At 45.4% G+C, this 18,394-nt stretch overlaps 1 protein-coding gene across 1 annotated transcript in view; it reads right to left on the bottom strand.

The window, feature by feature from the left end:
• Nucleotides 1-17,899, bottom strand: part of LOC149460830 (uncharacterized) — a 90,047-nt gene extending 72,148 nt beyond the window's left edge. Inside the window, 2 exon segments of the mRNA XM_089679264.1 lie at nt 12,846-12,904; nt 12,907-17,899. Coding sequence (XP_089535390.1) covers nt 12,846-12,904; nt 12,907-14,305 — 1,458 coding nt within the window. The 5' untranslated portion in view covers nt 14,306-17,899.
• Nucleotides 17,900-18,394: the final 495 nt, after the last annotated feature.

Here is an 18,394-nt window from a genome sequence, read left to right as displayed (position 1 = left end):
CTAATGGCCACTACTCAGTGCTCCTACTCCTTGACCTCTCTGCGGCCTTCGACACAGTCAACCACCCCCTCCTCCTCAAAATACTATACTCCCTCGGCCTCAGAGATTCTGCTCTCTCCTGGCTCTCATCCTACCTGTCACAACGCTCTTTCAGCGTTACCTATAATGCTACCACCTCCCCCTCACTCCCCCTCTCTGTTGGGGTCCCTCAAGGTTCTGTCCTCGGGCCCCTTCTCTTCTCCATCTACACCTCCTCCCTTGGCCAACTCATACACTCTCATGGCTTCAACTACCACCTCTATGCCGACGACACACAAATCTATCTCTCAACCCCCCCACCTCACCCCCTCGGTCTCCGCCTGAATCACACACCTGCTGAGCGACATATCAGACTGGATGTCGCTCCACTTCCTTAAACTGAACCTCTCCAAAAACCGAGTTTCTTGTCTTCCCTCCAGCCCGGACACCACCCCCCACTGACTTCTCCATCATGTCCAACAACGCCACCATCAAACCCGCCCCGCAGGCCAGAGTACTGGGTGTCATTCTGGACTCCAACCTATCCTTCCAGCCCCAAGTCCAATCGCTAACAAACTCGTGCAGACTCCACCTCCGCAACATCGCCAAAATCCGCACGTTCCTAACCCCAGAAACCACTAAACAGCTCATCCACTCCCTCATCATATCACGACTCGACTACTGCAACTCCCTCCTCACTGGCCTGCCTCACCGCTGGCTATCCCCACTTCAGTCCATCCTGAATACGGCTGCCAGACTCATTCACCTTTCCAACCGCTCCGTTTCCACCACCCCCCTCTGCCAATCCCTCCACTGGCTTCCGATTGCACAACGGATCAAATTCAAAATCCTAACACTGACGTACAAAGCTGTCCACCATACTGCCCCGAACTACATCACTGACCTAATATCCAAGTACCACCCAACACGCACACTCCGCTCCTCACAAGACCTCCTTCTCTCTAGTTCCCTGGTCTCCTCCTCCCATGCCCGCCTCCAGGACTTCTCCAGGGTGTCACCCATCCTCTGGAACTCCCTGCTCCAACCCATCAGATTATCACCTACTCTCCTCTCCTTTAGGCGCACCCTGAAAACCCATCTCTTCAGGGAAGCCTACCCCACCCCCTGCTAACCTGCCGACCTCCTCCACTCTTCCTACCACTCCATCCCCCACAGCTATCTCCTCCTGTGCCACCATCCCCTCCCTCCTAGATTGTAAGCTCCAAGGAGCAGGGCCCTCGATCCCCTCATGTTTTGCATTGTATTGTTATTGTTCTGTCACATGTTCTGTCCCCCTTTGTAATGTACAGCGCTGAGCGAACTATTGGCGCTTTATAAATACTGTATAATAATAATAATGTATGGTCAGGATGGTCCTTGTCTTGTCTATTTATTGTCAGTGCTGTTTGTTTAGAGGACCATATTACTAGAATTTATCTCCACAATGAGGAGAATGTTCCGGCCCCGGAAGTGGGGGAATGTTGTGCCCCTGAAGGGGTTAATCTGGGTTCCCACACTATATATGTGTGTATCATCATCTGCTGGAGATAAAAGATGTCACAGTGACTATGGAGGAAGAGGACGGACATGACTATGGAGGAAGAGGACGGACGTGACTACGGAGGAAGAGGACGGACGTGACTACGGAGGAAGAGGACGGACATGACTACAGAGGAAGAGGATGGACATGACGGGGGGGTTACTGGGTGTAAATAGGAAATAACATCTTATTACCTCCTCTGCTGCCACTTCCACCAACGTCTCCTCTCTACTTCCTCCCCACTCACCTCTCACCCAGAACTTCCTGTCTGTACCTGACATCACTTCCTGTTTGTATTCCATAGAGACCTCCTATCTGGGTAGAAGTGAGATCCCCACCTTGTGGAGCTCAGAGGAACTGCAGCCCCGAGAAGCGTCTGGTAGTGTGACCCCGGCCTTGTGCTGGGTGTGTATGGACTGCAGATCCTTATAGAGGGGTCACCTCCACTCCCACCAAGAGGGACAGAAATATATGACTGCCTAGTCCAGCCTTTCTCAGCCAGGCGTCCTCCAAAGGTTTCTAGGGGCTCCTTCAGCAATGAACAATTCCTGTCTCTCAGTAACAACTGACATCAATGATCTGTAAGGGGGGCAGTCTTCTCACTGATGGTGATGTAAGATTATCCTCCTCCCGCTGACCGGCCTATTAGTCACCAATGTAAGGGATCACTACACTGACCGCTGATATAAGAGGGTCCTTCTCCCATTGGTCACCAATCTAAGGGACCATCACACTGACCACTGATATAAGGGGGTCCTCCTCCCATTGGTCACCAATGTAAGGGACCACCACACTGACCACTGATATAAAGGGGTCCTTCTCCCATTGGTCACCAATGTAAGGGACCACTACACTGACCACTGATATAAGGGGGTCCTTCTCCCATTGGTCACCAATGTAAGGGACCACTACACTGACCACTGATATAAGGGGATCCTTCTCCCATTGGTCACCAATGTAAGGGATCACTACACTGACCGCTGATATAAGAGGGTCCTTCTCCCATTGGTCACCAATCTAAGGGACCATCACACTGACCACTGATATAAGGGGGTCCTCCTCCCATTGGTCACCAATGTAAGGGACCACCACACTGACCACTGATATAAAGGGGTCCTTCTCCCATTGGTCACCAATGTAAGGGACCACTACACTGACCACTGATATAAGGGGATCCTTCTCCCATTGGTCACCAATGTAAGGGACCACTGATATAAGGGGATCCTTCTCCCATTGGTCACCAATGTAAGGGACCACTACACTGACCACTGATATAAGGGGGTCCTTCTCCCATCGGTCACCAATGTAAGGGGTCACTACACTGACCACTGATATAAGGGGATTCTTCTCCCATCGGTCACCAATGTAAGGGACCACCACACTGACCACTGATATAAGGGGGTCCTTCTCCCATCGGTCACCAATGTAAGGGGTCACTACACTGACCACTGATATAAGGGGATTCTTCTCCCATCGGTCACCAATGTAAGGGACCACTACACTGACCACTGATATAAGGGGGTCCTTCTCCCATCGGTCACCAATGTAAGGGGTCACTACACTGACCACTGATATAAGGGGATTCTTCTCCCATTGGTCACCAATGTAAGGGACCACCACACTGACCACTGATATAAGGGGGTCCTTCTCCCATTGGTCACCAAGGATGCAGCAAGGTACTGGCTCTATCATTATGGCATTCAGGGACATTTACAGATGGGACTATGGTTGATCCTTTTTTCCCCTAGTGATCAGTACTGGGACAACTACCTCATTTCCTGTTAGCAGAGTGGATCCAGTTCTGACAGGAGAGGATTCTGGGACTTGTAGTCCTATAGCCATTACATCCTGTATTCCTGAGTGCTGATTGATCCACAACTACCAGAGAGCTGGCGAATGCAAGGGATTCGTTGAAAGCAGATATATTCTACAGCAAGGAACTGGCTCCCTGTTGGTGCGGGATTCAGAGCTGGACACAGAGGGACTGTCGATCTCCTCCATAGACAGATTGCTGGCCACTACTACTACTACTACTACTACGACTACTACTACGGGACTCTTGTTCCATTGTGGTTTTGAAGTCGTATTCGATATGTACAGAGAGATCACACAAATACTTAGAAGTAAAACATTTATTAAAATTAATGACGGATACAGATGACAATAATGTTAGAAAAATATAACAAGAATACTTAACCGCTTAAGGACCGCCCTATAGCAGATATACTGTTACAGGGCGGCAAATGTGCGCACAATCATGTGTCTTTTGCATTTCACGTGATTTTGCATTTCCGGGTAGGGGCGCACACAAGCCACGTGCACGCCCTACCCGTGCCGCCATTCACGGCCTCTGATGTCAATCACTGGGTCCCGGCTGGTAATAACCCGTCCGGTGATTACCGAGCATCTCTGATGGGGAGGAAGATTGTTTTGTTTACAAACAATCTTCCTCCCTGTCAGCTTGGGCACACTGCACAGTACAGCCATCCTGATCAGTGTGTTCAGTGTGCTTACAGTGAAGCACACACCCCCCGCGTCCTAGTAAAACACTCCCAGCACACAGTTAACCCTTTGATCGCCCCTCACATTAACCTCCCAAACCTTCATTCTGTGGTCTAGACTTTTGAAGGAGCCTAATATAGAGGTGCTACTAACGAATCACGTCTTTTTCAATATTACTTCGTACTGTTCAAATATGTCTGAACCCAGAGTGTCAGGGGTGTTGGGAGGCTTGCAAGGACAGGGCAACCATTGGGGACAAGCATTATCCAGCGGCCCCTGTGGGGGTAACTATACATCAGGAAACATAAATCTGTCAAATTATTATTCACAAAAAACAACTTAGTGCTTTTGTGAACATAAGCATGCAATGTTGTGCTAAAACACCACAAAACAGTGTCCATAAGACAAAGATTGTGTCCATGAATCAGCTGTGTGCACCTCACAAGATATATGAATATAAATCTTAATATCCTCTTGGATTCCCACACAGTGGAATTCAGTGTGACCTCCATTATCTCCCATAGACCTCCACCATGACCAATGCACCTCCACCATCTCCCATGGATCTCCAACGTTACCAAAGGACCTCCACCATCATCAATGAACCTCCAGCATCTCCCATGGACCTCCACCATTACCAAAGGACCTTCAGCATCTCCCATGGACTTCCACCGTCTCCCATGGACCTCCACTGCCTCCCATGAACCTCTACCATCTCCCTTGAACCTCCACTGTCATCAATGGACCTCTACCATCGCCCATGGACCTCCACCGTTACCAAAGGACCTACATTGTCTCCCATGAACCTCCACCATCATCAATGGACCTCCAGCATCTCCCATGGACTTCCACCATTACCAAAGGACCTGCACCATCTCCCATGGTCCTCCACCATCATCAATGGACCTCCAGCATCTCCCATGGACCTCCACCATTACCAAAGGGCCTACACCATCTCCCATGGACCTCCACCATCATCAATAGACCTTCAGTATCGCCCATGGATCTCCACTGTCTCCCACTGACCTCCATCATCTCCCATGGACCTCCACTATCTCCCATAGACCTCCATCATCATCAATACGTGTAAATTAATTTTACGTGAAAGTTATAGCGTTTACAAATGGCGGTATATACAGTAGGATTTTCTTATTTTTACTAATAATGGCAGCAATCAGCAACGTATAGCAGGACTGCGGCGGGCATTTTGACACTGGGGGGGGGGAACTTACTTGGTGTCACTGACATCCCCAGTGAAACCAATACAGTGATCAGTGCTGAAGAAAAAAAAAAAGCACTGTAACTGTACTAATGGCACTGGGTAGGAAGGGGTCAACATAAGGGGCGATCAAAGGGTTAACTGTGTGCAGTGTGTGTTTTACTAGGGGGCGGGGGGTGCTTCACTGTAATCACACTGCTCTGGATAGCTGTGCAGTGTGCCTGAGCTAACAGGGAGGAGAACTGTTAGTAAACAAAACAGTTCTCCTCCCCGTTGGAGAAGCTCGGCAATCACCGGGCATCGGCGAGTAATCACTGGCCGGGGCCTGGTGATTAACAGCCACGGTTACAAATGGCAGCGCGGGTAGAGCACCCACTACCCGGAAATGCAAAATCCCATATGTACATGATTTTACGCACCCGTGCCGCCCTGTAGCAGTATTTCTGCTATAGGGCGGCCGGGAAGCGGATACCCTATGTACTTCAATGTCTAATGTACTACTAAATATTTACATACACTCCCAGGTCATTGTATGAAACCATGCCTGACTAAGGAAACTAAGGGGACTATTTATGGAAAACTCATTGGATAATTATGACAAGCATTCATCCAGCCATGACAAATTCTGGTGATTTTCTATTATTGTCAGCTCCCTCTAGTAGACATGATGTGGTCTTTTTCTTCAAATACCTCCCATCAGTAAAAATAGAGCAATAAGGCATTATGGGAGCCAATGATCATAGGAAATCACTGAAATAAAATCAGCCAAAATTCGTCCCAACTGGATGAATATTTCTGACATTCGTTCAACTATTTTTTTTTTAAAATAGAGCTCTAAGTGTTTGTGAAAGATTACACCACAAAATTGAATCCATTAACTCCATTTTATTTCTTCTTCTAAAAACAAAGTTCAAATGTATGTATACACGTAAATTTCACTAAACCTGGATGTGGATATAAAGTGACAAAAGTGCAAAATGCAAATCTAAAGGCGATATTAGTGAGCACTATCGATGTGCTGAGTGTTAATAACCATACATAGTCCTGAAAACAGTTCATATAAAGTGCTTAGAAGTGATGATCCATCTGAGGGGATCTCAGATAAGTGCTCCTTACAGCATGCTGGTGACGTGCCGTGAAATTGTTAGGAATACGCACTCACCAGAGTGAGATGCTAAGATGGCCACGCGGTCGCGGCGGCAAAGGCGTCACAAACAATGGTAAACAATATATTGGACGCACAACAAGAAGATTGAGGGAACACGTTTATAATGTCAAGAGAGGCTTTTGTCTTGGAAATTCGCTTTAACGAATTTCTCCTTACCGTGAGTACTCGCAGTTGGATGCGCAGAAATCCCCCATAAAGCTGTGCGAATCTCGCTTACCACGACTGCAGCTAAACTGCACGATTCCTGCCCATCCAAATGGGTTAGCTCTGTTGAAATGTGGGGGTGGAGCTCCGTTGCCCTAGAATGATCACACGACACTCTAAGGCTAGTGTTGCAATTCACATAAGGGCCGGCTTCAGACTCAGCCTTTGGTTTTATTACAAATACACACATGCCCCCCACATGAATAAAGTCAATCCCCTCCCACTGAACAATGCAATGGGGAGTGCCTATACACAGGATGTACATTCCGATTGGAGCATAGCCTTTCCTATTATCTATCACTGGTCCTCCCCCATGAGCCTTCTGAGGTCAGCAGACTTCCTCCCCTTCCTCCCATGAGCCTTCTGAGGTCAGCAGACTTCCTCCCCTTCCCCCCCATGAGCCATCTGAGGTCATATTTCCCAGCTCCTAGCAGTATGTCCATTCCCTGTACAAGCAACCCCTAGAAATATCAGTCTGTACCTGGATGGGCCCGATACGATCTTTATTAAAACACTTCCATCCAAGATACAGTTCAGATTGGTAATGGGTTGTAAGATATGCATAAGCCTACACGTGGAGTTCACACCGCTTGGCGCCTTGCGTTATGGAGCCCACGTGGTACTATGCTGCTGATATGTGGATACAGGCCCACGGTCTACTGCCAGCGGCATTCGCATCGAATGCCGTGGTGGTATACACGCCGGTCTATAAGCGCAGATCCGCCATCTCATCCATTACCGAGCTGAGTACTGTAATACATACATTGTACATGCGCATGGCCCAATTGCAGCCTTCAGAGCTTTAATTAAGCCACACGAGAGACATATGAATAACACTCATATATGACACATTTAAAGTTCGACCAACAATACAAAATTTCCATGACACTTTAAAGACTATTCGCTTTCTAAGCATTTCAGGTTATACCATAATAGAGATTCTTCCTCCTTGACCTTTACTGGTATTGACATCATTAAGGCACACTGGAGAGGGACAAATAAGAGAAGGGCCGTCTCATCGTTGGAAACTAAATGGATTTTCGAATTGGGTACTTTTTATCCACAGGGACTCAATGTTGAAATGGATCTAAATTGCTTTATAGACAACAGTTGATTATGTTCATCTCCACACTATTATCCATCTTATTCATTCATATATATATATATATATATATATATATATATATAGTTTTTAGTAATATCAATTTACATTTTTAATATGTTTTTAGTACAATTTTTATTATGATACTTCATCATTAGCGCCTTTTTTATCATCATTGCATACTCGTTTATCACTATTAATATATTAATAATTTATATACAATGAATTGTAGACAATTATCCCAATTTTTAGCTATTCTCCCTTGGCCAGCTCATACACTCTCACAGCTTCAACTACCACCTCTATGCCGATGACACACAAATCTATCTCTCAACCCCCCACCTCACCCCCTCAGTCTCCGCCCAAATCACAAACCTACTGAGCGACATATCAGACTGGATATCGCTCCACTTCCTTAAACTGAACCTCTCTAAAACCGAGCTCCTAGTCTTCCCCCCAGCCCGCGCCCCCCCACTGACTTCTCCTTCGTGTCCAACAATTCCACAATCAGGCCCACCCCGCAGAGTAGTTGGTGTCATTCTAGATTCCAATCTGTCCTTCCAGCCCCAAGTCCAATCTTTAACAAACTCGTGCAGACTCCACCTCCGCAACATCGCCAAAATCCACACGTTCCTAACCCCAGAAACCACTAAACAGCTCATCCACTCCCTCATCATATCATGACTCGACTACTGCAACTCCCTCCTCACTGGCCTGCCTCGCCGCTGGCTATCCCCGCTTCAGTCCATCCTGAATACGGCGGCCAGACTCATCCACCTCACCAACCGCTCCATCTCCGCCACCCCCCTCTGCCAATCCCTCCACTGGCTCCCGATTGCGCAACGGATCAAATTGAAAATCCTAACACTGACGTACAAAGCTGTCCACCATACTGCCCCGAACTACATCACTGACCTAATATCCAAGTACCGCCCAGCACGCACTCTCTGCTCCTCACAAGACCTCCTATCTAGTTCCCTGGTCTCCTCCTCCCAAGCCCGCCTCCAGGACTTCTCCAGGGTGTCACCCATCCTCTGGAACTCCCTACCCCAATCCATCAGACTATCACCTACTCTCCTCTCCTTTAGGTGCACCCTGAAAACCCATCTCTTCAGGGAAGCCTACCCCACCCCCTGCTAATTTGCCGACCTCCTCCACTCTTCCTACCACTCCATCCCCCACAGCTATCTCCTCCTGTACCACTATCCCCTCCCTCCTAGATTGTAAGCTTGAAAGAGCAGGGCCCTCGATCCCCTCGTGTATTGTGTTATTGTTCTGTCGCATGTTCTGTCCCACTTTGTAATGTACAGCGCTGAGCGAACTGTTGGCGCTTTACAAATACTGTATAATAATAATAATTCTATTCATTAGCTATTCTAGTCTATTTTTAGTTATTCTATTCATTTATAGCTACCCTACTCCTTTTATATTGTATAATACTTAATTGAATACCTTCTTATAATGACTGTTCTTATGATTACTGTTCCTTATATTTTGATATTTGAACAATTATATACATTATATATTCATATTTATTGACACTGGATTTTTATATTTCTAAGGTTTATATGTCAACTTTAGACCCATTATAGTTGACTTTTGTTATTTTAATAATTTGCATTAAGTTTTAGATTTTGTTATCATGAGTTTTAATTGGATTATATGTTTTATAGGGTGACCATGTAAACATATATATACAGAAGTCTTTATTACTCTTTGTATTCGCACATAGAATTATCTGATCACCATACAATAGCCATATCGGTTATACTATGCATAGTATAAAATACAGTTCCTAAGTAAGATTTATGCAAACGCAGTATCTTTCACCTGTTTGTTGTGCGCAGGCGCGCATAGTATACAGACCCGTTTTCAAATTCATTTCTTCCCCAATTGTTAATACGGGTCAATCAGCTTTTCCAACAATTCACGATGTTGCAGATACAAACCTGCTAGATTATTTGAATAATATACATATTTTAGTCGATTCCATTTAATAGGGCTCTTGCAGTGAATATCTATGACAATATGGCGCCTACGCATGCGCGATCGCGAACCCCAGTAACACGGCGGTCGTGATGTGCGCATGTGTGGAATTTGGTATAAATAGACTTCACTTTGGCGTCTTTGCGTACGAGCATACCTCTCATGAATACGTGCCTTAGCACGAAACACGTCGAGGAGGAGCCGTGCGCAGTGACGCCTTTCCCGCCGCGAATGTGTGGAGGTCCGGCGGCCATCTTAGCATCTCACATGGTCAGTGTTTTATCTTGTTTTTAGCTTGCATTCAAAAAATATTGCTTGAAAATACTGCACCATGGTATCACGATCACGGCGTCAGACCCCAGCCCTTCTCACCAAACTCGGGACCTGAAAGGACTAGCCAATCTAAAACCGCGATGTCACAATGCCACACCAAGCTGAACCCTGCACAACGATTTTCCAGCTACTTGGACCACAATTGATGTATCAGCAGCCTGAGCGATTGTTACTGGGTCTGGTTAATTACGCAATTAACCCTTCACACTGCCACCACCTCCTTTTTGTACAGAGAAAGAGGAAACTCGGCGATATCAGCTAAAACCCTATAATGGTTGAGATAATCGTACTTGCAAACCACAGTAACATGGTGGTCGTGATGTGCGCATGTGCGGAATTTGGTATAAATAGACTTCACTTTGGCGTCTTTGCGTACGAGCATACCCCTCATGAATACGTGCCTTAGCACGAAACGCGTCAAGGAGGAGCCGTGTGCAGTGACGCCTTTCCCGCCGCGAATGTGTGGAGGTCCAGCGGCCATCTTAGCATCTCACATGGTCAGTGTTTTATCTTGTTTTTAGCTTGCATTTAATAAATATTGCTTGAAAATACTGCACCATGGTGTCACGATCACGGCGTCAGACCCCAGCCCTTCTCACCAAACTCGTGACCGAAAGGACTAGCCAATCTAAAACTGCAATGTCACAATGCCACACCCAGCTGCACCCTGCAAAACAATTTTCCAGCTACTTGGACCACAATCGATGTACCAGCAGCCTGAGCGATTGTTACTGGGTCAGGTTAATTACGCAATTAACCCTTCACACTGCCACCACCTCCTTTTTGTACAGAGAAAGAGGAAACTCGGCAATATCAGCTAAAACACTATAATGGTTGAGATAATCGTCTGCATAATACGGTCACCGCAGGCTGATTATGCAGAGTTAAACAAAACACAGTAGCGTTCTCTTTAGAGGCAGGAATTCGTAAATTGCAATAAAGCACTATAGAAACAGTTCAACACTTTCAGAAGGAAATATTTATTACTAAAAGGTCAAATGGGTACAATAAAAATATTTACAGAAAATGATGTAACTAAGATATATATATAAATATACAGAGACCAACAGCACAGCAAAGAGATATCAGAGAGAGGTGAAAGGGTTAAGGTACTTGCCAAAGTCCTGGGTTAGCATATCCAAGTTTCAGAGCGAAAGGGCATGGGATTCCCCAGGTGGTACTGATGTTAAAAAGGGAGATGTCTTCAACTCAACTCTCTTAGGCCTGACAGCCCATTTTTGTAGTTTCCTAGCAGGGGTTGTCTCTGAAGTCAAGAATCAATATCCCGTGTAGGGAGGGATCGTCTGGGCGTGGACCTAAACTAGAGCCAAAATCTCTTGTAGTTCATACTTTGGCTCATAACTTACCATATGCATAAATGACACTCCACCCGCGGGTAGATTATTATGCAGACACGTCTGAGAATTGATTAGATATAAAATATGAAATTATACACTGCCTGGTTCACGAGATCTACTTTTCTGCTTTCCTATTCGAGACAAGGCGAGTGACCTACCAAACTGTTCGTCTTCTCGTGGCCAATCTGACGATATATCCGGTTTTTATGTAAGTCTCTCATATTCCAAGATATGAGACATAGGGGAAAAACGGATTTTAACAAAGGTTATCTGGTCGTATTTCCTGGGAATGTTCTTTGAACTACGGGGAAAGCTTGCCTTATCTTATACGAGGTGTTAAATTGCACAGGTTCTTTGGACAGCTAGGCCCCGGCTCCCTTGGGGTCCTATAGCTCTGGGCTCCCTGCCGTGCTCTAGCCTGCCTGTGACCCTTCCAACACACATATGTCCCTGTGGATTAACAGAGAGGAAAGGGGAAAAATGATTGACAACATGGAGATTCTTAACAAAATGGAGGACTGCGTCAGTCTCTGGGTATACGCTGTTACATATGGGCTTCCTTCTTTTTGGCTCCTTGTGAGACAGAGCCAATTCCGGAGTGAGGCCTTAGGTGCTGCAAACTGCCCAGGGGAAGGGGATCCTTATCGGTTTGTGACCAGACCAGGCTGACCCAGTTCTGAAGGAGACCTTCAGCAGACATCCTTGAGATTTATATATGAACATAAAAGGTTGCGCATCTGGTGAGTGCGCATTCCTAACAATTTCACGTCACGTCACCAGGATGTTGTAAGGAGCATTTATCTGAGATCCCCTCAGATGGATCATCACTTCTAAAAACTTTATATGAACTGTTTTCAGGACTATGTATGGTTATTAACACTCAGCACATCGATAGTGTTTACTAATATCACCTTTAGTTTTGCATTTTGCACTTTTGTCACTTTATATCCACATCTGGGTCTAGTGCAATTTACATGTATACATACATTTGAACTGTGTTTTTAGGTATTCCAGCGCCGCACCCCTTTGTTTTTTTTCTTGATTATTCTGGAGGTTTTTTGGTGCTTTGGCTGCTCGTGATTGTTTTAGCGCTCACTTTTCTTATTTCTTATTTCTTCTCCTGCTATCAATGGCCAACCTGGTCCCACACTTCATCCATGTCTTTGGTGACCTCTGATCTCCTTATGAACTGTTTCTTCCATGATGAAGATCAGCCATGGAGTATATCTGAGGTGTATATCAGGGGGTGCTTCTTCCCCACATGAGAGCTGGGATGTCCAGCAACATTCATCTAGAAGACATTTCCCACACTCAAGGCAATAATACACCTCCAGGGTTGTGTGGGACCCCTGATGTACAGGAAGACAGGACGTCAGTGAGGAACATTTCCCTCACTCAGGACAGGAAAGTGGCTTCTCCCCCGCGTGAGAACTCTGATGTATGTAAAGATGAGACTTCCGTGAAAAACATTTCACTCAGGACAGGAATACGGCTTCTCTCCAGTGTGAGATCTCTGATGCTTGACAAGATCTGATTTTGCTACAAAACATTTCTTGCATGCAGAACAAGAATAAGGCTTCTCATTTGTGTGAGACCTTTGATGTATAATAAGATGGGACTTCTGTGAAAAACATTTCCCGCACTCAGGACAGCAATATGGCTTTTCCCCCGTGTGAGATCTCTGATGTGTGACAAGGTCTGATTTATGTACAAAACATTTACCACAGTCAGAACAGGAAAGTAGCCTCTCCCCTGTGTGCAGTCTCTGATGTCGGTAAAGTTGTGATTTATATGAAAAACATTTTCCGCACACAGGACAGGAATATGGCTTTTCCCCCGTGTGAGACCTCTGATGTGTGAGGAGTTCTGATTTTCGAATAAAACATTTCCCGCACTCAGTACAGGAAAATGGCCTCTCCCCCGTGTGCAGTCTCTGATGGCTGTAAAGATGTGACTTTTGTGAAAAACATTTCCCACACTCAGGACAAGAATATGGCTTTTCCCCTGTGTGACACCTCTGATGTGTGACAAGGTATGCTTTTCGTACAAAACCTTTCCCGCACTCAGGACAGGAATACGGCTTCTCACCTGTGTGCAATTTCTGATGTCTGTGAAGACTGGACTTCTCTGAAAAACATTTCCCGCACACAGAACAGGAAAGTAGCTTTTCCCCCCTGTGCAGTCTCTGATGGCTGTAAAGATGTGACTTTTGTGAAAAACATTTCCCACACTCAGGACAAGAATATGGCTTTTCCCCTGTGTGACACCTCTGATGTGTGACAAGGTATGCTTTTCGTACAAAACCTTTCCCGCACTCAGGACAGGAATACGGCTTCTCACCTGTGTGCAATTTCTGATGTCTGTGAAGACTGGACTTCAATGAAAAACATTTCCCGCATTCAGAACAAGAAAGTGGCTTCTCTCCTGCGGGCAGTCTTTGATGTGTGTAAAGATGGGAATTCTGTGAAAAAGATTTCCCGCACTCAGGACAGGAATATGGCTTTTCACCTATATCAAATTTTTTATGCTTGTTAAATTTGGATTTAAAATGGAAACATTTCCCGCACTCAGTACAGAAAAACCACATATCTGTTGGAGGGCCGTCCCCGTCCCACACTGTCTGAGGTTCCTCAGGATACGAGGAATCCGATGGTCCATCTACACTGGGTGGTGCCGGATGGACATTGGAGGGAGCCGGGTTTTCTCCTGGACTATACTGTGTGATGTCCTCATCTTCTACTTTCCAGTCTGGAGACAAAGTGAGACAATCCTCGGAGGTTTTCCTCATCTCCCGGCCATGGACTAAAATACAAAGACAAAGAGGATTACTAGACAGGAGCTGATTGGTTCCCCCAAACCAGGACTCTGCCCACATCAGGCAGCTTGGTCTCTGAGGAGCTTACAATTCCACCCTCAAGGGAACTAGGAAATGGCTCCTCTGATCTCCTACAGGTCATTTCTTTATTCATGGACCTTAGTCAGAGAGTGAGGAAACAACCAGAACTGTCTGTTATAGGAGGGACAGTGATGAGGGGATTATAGGACGAGGGTCCCCACCGCCTCTATCACTCATCGCCATCTTCCCAACACAAGAAGTACTGCACTTCCTTATTTAGTCAATGATTTAGTCATGAAGAACAGCGGGGCTGAGCCCCACCAGAGGTCAGAGAGTGAGGATGGGGGGAGAACAACCAAGATGAAGACTGGACTGATCCTGAAGACCACCATCATTGGGATATTGACTCCTCCCTCATTATCACTTTCTGTTTAAGGGTCCAAAGTTGAAGGATGTTATCACATTATTATCACCATGTACACAAACATATCCCTCCACCTAGCACTGCCAGCAAACAAATGGGCAAATTACCTGGGAGAATTGATCTGGTAGAGATCTTACTTTATTCAGGCAATGGGGCAGAAGACTCAAACCATATGCATCAGATGTATAGACTGAGCAATGTGTAATGTGAACATCAACATTTTGCTGCCAGCTGAACCCCAGTATCTACAGAAATCCAGTCTAGATACATGCAATTGTTCTCAAAAGTTCAGCACTTAAGAGGAAAAGGCCTTGGGGGTACTTATTTCAGATGAATGCAAAATAAGCGAACAGTGTGGCCAGGCAGTGGGGAGAGCAAAGAGAATTCTAAGATATATCGCTAGAGGGGTCACCAGTAGGAGGTCCCGATTACTCTAAAGATCTTTATAGCACTAGAGGGGTCACCGGCAGGAGGAAGGAGGTCCTGATTCCTCTATATAGATCCTATCACTAGAGGGGTCACCAGCAGGAGGAAGGAGGTCCTGATTCCTCTATATAGATCTTTATATCACTAGAGGGGTCACCGGCAGGAGGAAGGAGGTCCCGATTCTTCTATATAGGTCTTTATATCACTAGAGGGGTCACCGGCAGGAGGAAGGAGGTCCCGATTCCTCTATATAGATATTTAATTTATATCACTAGAGAGGTCACCTGCAGGAGGAAGGAGGTCCCGATTCCTCTATATAGATATTTATATCACTAGAGGGGTCACTGGCGGGAGGAAGGACGTCCCGATTCCTCTATATAGATCTTTATATCACTAGAGGGGTCACCGGCAGGAGGAAGGAGGTCCCGATTCTTCTATATAGATCTTTATATCACTAGAGGGGTCAACCAGCAGGAGGAAGGAGGTCCCGATTCCTCTATATAGATCTTTATATCACTAGAGGGGTCACCTGCAGGAGGAAGGAGGTCCCGATTCCTCTATATAGATATTTATATCACTAGAGGGGTCACTGGCGGGAGGAAGGAGGTCCCGATTCCTCTATATAGATCTTTATATCACTAGAGGGGTCACCTGCAGGAGGAAGGAGTCCCGATTCCTCTATATAGATCTTTATATCACTAGAGGGGTCACCGGCAAAAGGAAGGAGGTCCCGATTCCTCTATATAGATCATTATATCACTAGAGGGATCACCAGCAGGAGGAAGGAGGTCCCGATTCCTCTATATAGATCTTTAGTTGGACCTCATTTATAATACTGTGTCCAGCTCTGGAGGCCTCACATGCCAAAATATATTGATAAGATAGAATGAGTCCAGATATGGGGAACAAAATGGTGAAAGGTCTGGGGGGGATAGAACATATCAGGAGAGACTTCAGGAATGTAACATGTCCAGTCTGGAGGAGAGAAGGGAAAGTGGAGACATGACTGAAACCTTTAAATACATGAAGGGAGTGAATACGGTTCAGGAGGGCAGGACTTTCAATATGAAACCAAAATGAAGAACACGAGGACATGACCTCCAACTAACTGGAGAAAAGTTCACAACTAATCTCAGAAAGTATTATTTTACTGAAAGAGTAGTAGATGCCAGGAATAGACTTCCAGCAGAGGTAGTGAGCTAGTCACTAGTTAATGACTTCAAACATGCTTGGGACAAACATAGATCTCTACTCAGATAAAAAAGTTAACAAAAAAAAAAAAAAATCCCCCCCAAAACAAAGGTGCAGAGTTGATGGACCACTTGGTCTTTTTCTGCCATCAATTTTCTATGTTTCTAAAGTTTGCCTCCCCTGACAGAAATGGTGAGATTTTGGCACCGATGATGAAAATCTGACTGATCATGCCAAAAACTGTCTTTTATTTAAGGATAGTGATCACATGACACTGTTTATTATCAAATAGTTGTTTGGCTTCTTTTTAAATCACAATAACAGAAATCCCCCGAATGCCCCGGATCAGAAGTCTCCGCCCCCTGGAATGTTTGGCCTTGGTACAGACACACACAAGGTGACACACACGGGTTACAATGGCAATTAGAGGTTAATTTCCCACATCTGTGGCTTTTAAATTGCCAGTGTCAGTGTATAAATAGGCAATGAGTTTGTTAGCTCTTATGTGGAAGCACTGACTAGGCTGGATACTGAGTAATGGAGAGCAGAAAAGAACTGTCAAAACACCTGCGTAACAAGGTAATGGAAAAGATGGAAAAGAATATAGAAAGTTATTCAAAGCCTTGAGTATGCCAGTCAAATTCAAGGATCTCTTGACACCAAGCCAAGGCCAGGTAGACCAAGAAAGATTGCAGCCACGACTGCCAGATTTCTTTGGGATACAAAGAAAACCCACAGGTAACCTCAGGAGAAATACAGGCTGCTCTGGAAAAAAAAGGTGTGGTTGTTTCAAGGAGTATAATACAACAAAAATGAGCTGCATGGACGAGTTTTCAGAAAGAAGCCTCTACTGCCAATGCCACAAAAAAAACCTGGTTACAATATGCCCAGTAACACCTTGACACGCCTCCCAGCTTCTGGCACACTGTAATCTGGAGTGACGAGACCAAAATATAACTTTATGGTCACAACCATAAGTGCTTAGTTTGGAGAGGGGTAACAATCTCTATAGCAACAAGAATACCATCCCCACTTTGAAGCATGGTGGTGGCTCACTGATGTTTTGAAGGTGTGTGAGCTCTAAAGGCATGGGGGAATCTTGTGAAAATTGATGAATGCAGCATGTTATCAGAAGATACTGGCAAACAATTTGCATTCTACTGCAGGAAAGCTGTGCATGGGACACTCTTGGACTTTCCAGTACGACAATGACACCTAAGCACCAGGCCAAGTTGACCCTCAAGTGATTACATCAGAAAAAGGTGAAGGTTCTGGAGTGCCCATCAAAATCTCCTGATCTTAATGTGATTCAGCCACTCTGGGGGGAACTCAGGCAAGCAGTTCATGCAAAAGGACCAAACACTTTGCAAGACCTGCAGGCATTTTGCCAAGATGACCGGGCAGCTCTACCACCTGCAACAATTTGACCCACCTGTGCTGATCTCTGTAGGAGTGTCCTCCTCTATAAATGTCCCCGTTATTCCATCCTCCTCCATAGACTGCTGATCATCCCTCACATACGCCTCTTCTTCTTCTGCTTTCACCTCAAATTTTATATCTATCAGATCTTCACCCTAAACCAAGAAAAAGGGAGAAAATAACATCTGTAAAATATAAACTTTAATATCATGACATCACATAAAAAATGTACACATTGTCTGCACAAGTTCATGGTCTTGATCAAGTCAAGTGCTGAGCCAGGCCTTAAGAGTTGCCCTACTCCACCCCGCCCATAATTGCACCCCTAAACACGTTCTTGTAAATTATCTCATGAAATGATACTGGTAAATGTTTTATGCAGAATTTACACAGACATTACAAAAATAAATATTAACTTTAAAAATATTAACATAAAGCAATGTAAACATCTCATCCATCCCATGTCCTCTCCAGTCCCATCTCCTCCATCTCATGTCCTCCACTTCTCTCCTGTCCCATGTCTCCTCTTCTAGTCTCATCTTCCCCATCCCATATCCTCTTCCTCCTCCAGTCCCATCTCCCCTATCCCATGTCCTTCTCTCCAGTCCATCTCCTCCATTTCTCTCTGTTAAATATCGTGACACTTATATTATTTAAGTGTCTGTCTT

The sequence above is a fragment of the Staurois parvus genome, unplaced genomic scaffold (assembly GCF_062004578.1).
Source record: "Staurois parvus isolate SC_StPar_1 unplaced genomic scaffold, SC_StPar_1.0 ptg000221l, whole genome shotgun sequence".
In the NCBI taxonomy this organism is placed as follows: Eukaryota; Metazoa; Chordata; class Amphibia; order Anura; family Ranidae; genus Staurois; species Staurois parvus.
This window is presented reverse-complemented; position numbering and strand designations above follow the sequence as displayed.